At 22.4% G+C, this 5840-nt stretch overlaps 1 protein-coding gene across 1 annotated transcript; it reads right to left on the reverse strand.

Annotated features, from left to right (window-relative positions):
- Positions 1 to 1708: 1708 nt before the first annotated feature.
- LOC126852283 (uncharacterized) lies at positions 1709 to 5037 on the reverse strand. Its single transcript, XM_050596940.1, has 2 exons — positions 4683 to 5037; positions 1709 to 3768 (listed from the first exon to the last, which is right to left on the reverse strand). The coding sequence occupies exons 1-2, from the start codon at positions 4920 to 4922 to the stop codon at positions 3067 to 3069; spliced, it is 942 nt and encodes a 313-aa protein (XP_050452897.1). The 5' UTR covers positions 4923 to 5037; the 3' UTR covers positions 1709 to 3066.
- Positions 5038 to 5840: the final 803 nt, after the last annotated feature.

Consider the following 5840-nt stretch of genomic DNA (forward strand, 5'->3'; position numbering starts at 1 on the left):
TGTATATGTATATATATATATATATGTATATGTATATGTATATATATATATATATATATATATATAATTTTAACAGCAACAAAAAAAAATTTTTATAAAAGTGGTTGGTATTCTCTCCCAGTTAGATAAATGTCACTGTTCCGTAATTTTGAAATTTTTCGATAAAGAGTAGCACTAATCTACTCTGATTGTGATTAATTTAGATGACAAAACAATAGAATTTTTTATGATATATCTTTAAATTAAATTAAGTAAGTTAAAAATGCCTTACGTAATAATTAACATAGTTATCATTATATTAAGTTACAACATTGTATAACTTTTTATACTTGTTGTGATTAGATTTAATAGAAAATAATAGAAAATAATTTGACTTGTAGTGATACCTGCATGCAAGATAAAATACAAGAATTATAATTTTTTTTCCGATAAAAATACATCTTACCCTATATAGTAAACATTAAATATAAAAATTAAGAAAATGTAAAACACGCTTATAACGAATAGATTATAATACATATGATTCATTAAAAAAAAATGATTTAGGTATATTCATTCAAATTTAAAAACATAATATGTAGCAATATTCTTATATTTTTGAGTATTATAAAATAAAATTTAGCATAAATAAACAATTGAGCATTGTCATTTTGTCATCTGCACTAAATGTAATTAATTGTGTAGATTAGTGGTACTTTTTATCAAAAAAACTTAAAAATTATGGAGCTGTGGCATGTGGCATCTTACATGACATGGCATCTTCCTCCTATTTATTCTACATTTTTTCTGGATTTTTATTGAAAAGTTCTATTAAATGTTATTTTTCTAAAACAAGAAATTAATTATTATTTTATAAGAATGCATTCAATTATTAAAAGAAAAATAATATTTTAAATTATTAATAAAATGTTATGAAATTATAAGATAATTCACGATGTAATATTATAAATTCTTTTTTGCAATTTTTCTTTTTTTTAAATATTTTATAAATTTTAACCGATATTTTTTTAGCTTTTTTTTCCTTTTTTATATAATAATACAAGATACAAAAGTTCTCTAACGGAATTCGATTTCTACTTTTTTAATCAAAAATTCTGCTAAATCAAAATTGATATCATGTTGCTTAAATATTGATATATTTGAATATATGATAGTTTATTGTATCGATATCTTAAGTAGTATAAATCCTTATTTTTACAGTTATATAGATTCATAAAACGCAAGAAGCATCTATCAAAATTGTCTTTCACATGCGTTACAAAGAAAAATGTTAATCATCTTTTCAAAACATATACAAATTAATATTAATATAGAATATATTATTGTTATTATTAAATATTATTAAATAAATATTTAATAATAAAATGCGTATACATTAATATAATTATATATATTTATATAACTTATTATACTAACATTATAAATTATTAATTAAATATTTAATATATATATATGTGTATATGTACATATATATATATATATATATATATATACATACATACATACATACATATATATATATATATATATATATACATACATATCATTACATACATATATATATATATATATATATATATATATATATATATATACATATATATACATTTAAATAAACTAAAATAAACATTTTTATTTTTTCATTATATTATTTGTCTGACACATTTTATATAATTGTTTTGATGATAATGATGTGTAAAATGTTATAAATTGTAAATGTTATAATTGTCAATACTTTTTGTAATATTACAATGATCTCTATGATTCGTTAACCGCGCATTAAAACAAGCAATTTTAACATATATAAGAACATATATACAAACATTAATCAATATCAAAAATAGAGATTATTATTTAAAAACAGCAATAGTTTTTTATTTGTTATGCGATATATTATGTTAAGATATTCAAAAATTATATCTAATAACATCATTTTGATATTAACAGTTTTAATATTTTGATATTAAAAGTTTTATCTATGAATGAAATGAGACCAAAATTTGCCATTAATTATGTGTATGCAATTTGGAATATCTTATATTTTTTGAAAAATCATGTGTGCAGCTTACATAAATGAGTGTGTGTGTGCGTGCGTGCGTGCGTGTGTGTGTGTGTGTGTGTGCGCGCGCGCGCGCGCGTGTGTGTGTGTGTGTGTGTGTGTATAGAAATATTAAATTGTTGACTTTATTTCTAGGTATAAAAACTACTATGATTACTTTAATTGACAATTAAATTTATGAAATTAAATTCGTAGTCATAATTTAATTTTTAATAATCGTGTTAATGCTTTCTTTTTCTCAGGCCATAGAAAGCGATCGTTAACATAATTTAATCGGTTTATGCATTCAAAAACATCAAAATTATAATTGATGGATCGCGATTTATTAGATCTCTGTTTGCAAAAATACAAACGATCTATTCACATATACTGTCCAATATATAAAACATATAAAACTGATTATTTAAATATTATAAAATATATGAAGTAAAATAAGAAAAAAGAAAGAAAGAAAACAGGAAGTTTTCTGATAATAGAAACATATAAGAAGCGCATATAGAAAATGTTAATATAAGCCAAGAATTCTTTCGCCAATTAAAATAATTTGTTTTTTCTTTTTGCTTCTCTTTCTCTCTTTCCCTCATTAGTCTGTTTTTATTACATAATTTTTTATAGACTATATTTTTTCTTTTTTATAATATCTAATAATATTTATCTTTAAGTATAATAAAAAAGTTTGTAAATATTTATAAACATTAATACATAAGAAAATGCACGCAATATTTTTAAAAATAATTATGTTTAAAATGTAATGGAAAATGTTGCATTCCACCTCATTTGTTGTCAACAATTATAGTGCATGTAAATTAGTAGTGCAAATAAGAATATTCTGCAAAACTCCATAAAAAATCCATTTTTTTTAAATCATCTTCTTATTCATATATTGTTTTAAAATTATAAAAGTAAATCTTTAAAAAATAAAAAATGTTATTTTCTGAAATTATTACTTTAACACTTCATCACAATGCAATTTGAAAATGCGTTAGCTATAAAATATTATAATTATTTTAGAACTTAATGTCTTCATCAAATAGCGACAGAAGTTGTTGTTTGTCAGTTATATTTTTTCTTGAATCTTTTTTATGAATAGAACGATGCAAAAGAATAACAATTTCATTACTGTGCCTCATTTCAAATTCTTTCAGCCAGGATATATCCGCTCTTTTATATTCATCCCAATTTTCTGGATATTGTATTTTGTATTCTTTGGCGAGTTTGTAAGCATATCTTGACAGTCGTTCCAATGCACAAATTACGCAAGCGTAAGATTTATTTCGAAATTTATCGTTTGCCCACATCTTTAAAACCTGCAAAAGCAATTGCTCTTCCTGGAATGTGAAAACTATTTGATTCCTAGTTTTTACTCTTCTGTCAAATTGGTATTCTTTTCCGAAATGTTTACGACGGGCTATTTCTATGTCTAAAATTTTTTTGCTAACTCCATAGCGTTTCATAGCGATCTCTTTATTTTTTTTTTTATATACAAATTTTACTGCTGCCTCATATTTTATTTTTCTTCGAAGATACTTTTCTTTGTTTTTTAAAATATCTATTTTTAATTGTAATAATTCTATATCAAGTTTATGATCTGTTGCTACGTTTATCACAGATTTGTTTTTAATTACAACATCATGTACTGCTTTCCGAAGTACAGGACTCAAATTAGCATGCTCTCTAATAAGTTTCTTGATATTGTTTGTTTCGATTTCCTATGAAAGGAAACAGAAATAAAAATATAAGCATGTTGCATAAATATAAACAGAAATAATATTATAAATTTGTATGTCAAATAAAGATCTTATCGTTTGGGCTATTTTCATCTTATGGTGTATAAATATCTTACCCTAATAATTCTATTTATATGTAAAACTTATACAATAATGTTTTTCAAAAGAAACATACGTATATAATAGTTAAAACACAAAAATTATTTATTATTTTTAAATATTTTTATATGATAAAGAAATATTTATTAAGAATTAAAAAATAAATTAAGACAATAATATATGAAATAAACAAAATAGTCCGTATTTCTAAACAATTTTTTTTTATAATTAAAATTTTATAGATACTTTGAATACAATTAAAGTACTACGGAGTATATACTTTACCTAATTATAGAAAAACGACAATTAAAACAATGTCACAAAAAATGAAAGAAATTAAAGAGAGAATTTAAAACTTGGAATAATAAAATAATAAATAGGCTATACATATATACTTATATAAAGTCTCTAAACAATGTATCTCTTTCTAACGGATATTTGATTTTTAGCTTTATTTGACATTTAATTTGACATTTAATTTGTCTTATATCACTTATATTTGTATGTTTATAAGAGCTTTATGTTAAACTTTTTATGTTAAACTTCTAAGCAATATATATATATATATATATATATATATATATATATATATATATATAGAAAAATACAGACATACATCTGTTATACATAATTTTATAAATATTCGAAAAATAATAGTACAATATAATTCTGAAATATTTAAATTTTGTTTATCAATTATTGAATTGATTAAACGATACAAATACGAAAAGACATTAAAATGATTTATTCAAAATAACGTAAAATCTTTGAAGAAAAGTAATATTTTTGACACTTACAATACTTTTCTTATTTTCTTCTTTATCCATTTCTATTTCTGTTGGTATTTCCTTGAGTGCGCAATCATCTTTGGTTACTTTTTCAATTAACTTCGATGTTTGTTTAACTGAAGATGTTGGTGCATTTTTTTTTATGCAAGAAGCTAATTTAAAAATTTTTGAAAAGAAATATTGTATTTTGTAGTCTGTTTTTGCTGGCGTTTTCTTGGTAATAATATCTTTCTCCGATACATTTTCCATTATCTTCAAGATTTTTAATCAAAGATATTGACGTTGCATATCCTTCTGTACGAGAAACTGATTTTAAAATTTTAATAAATAAAGATCGTATTTTCTTGTCTGCTTCTGTTGCCGTTTCTTGGACGTCTGCTTAACCAAAAGTATTGATGCTTTATTTCCTTCTGTTCGATAATCTGTTTTTAAAAATTATGTAAATAAAGATGTATTTTGTTTTTTATTTTTGCTGATGTTTTCTTATTGATGTCTTGATGGCGATGTCTTGCTCTGATGCATTTATAATATTATTATTATATTAACTTTGATGTCTGTTTAAACAAAAATATTGATGTTACTTTTATATTTTGTACGAAAATAGGATTTAAAAAGATTTTTACATATAGATTCTATATATATAAGGTGAGATGTTTGTCCATGACTTCCAGGTCGCTCTGACTACAAACTTTCATATCATAAGATTTGCATAAATTTTCAAATGTTTTTATTAATTTGCGTTTGATAATCTTAATAATTTTTTTATTCAATATTGAAGAACTTTGAATATTCCTATTGGAACAAACAGTATCTTAAAATCGTCATTTTGCATGGTATGTTCTGGGAAATATACTCTTTGCAATTTTTAACAAGTAAAAGCACTTTCACGCATTTGTTTCCTTCTTCTATTGATGTTTTTTCATGAATTTTATATAATTATTACTGCAATTTTTTTGTTGATGCTTTAACTATAGTGCTCTATTATTCTCTCGCTGCTTTTACATAATATTATATAATAAAGTATTTTTCTGTCACATAACTACGTTCACAATAACTTTCATCTCATTGTCAAAATTATCAATATATTGATATATTGTAAAGTAACAATAGAGAATTATTTGAACTCATCTCTCTCGATGCAGCTTTTTTTACCAATGCACTTTTTAA

Source organism: Cataglyphis hispanica, chromosome 10 (assembly GCF_021464435.1).
Source record: "Cataglyphis hispanica isolate Lineage 1 chromosome 10, ULB_Chis1_1.0, whole genome shotgun sequence".
In the NCBI taxonomy this organism is placed as follows: Eukaryota; Metazoa; Arthropoda; class Insecta; order Hymenoptera; family Formicidae; genus Cataglyphis; species Cataglyphis hispanica.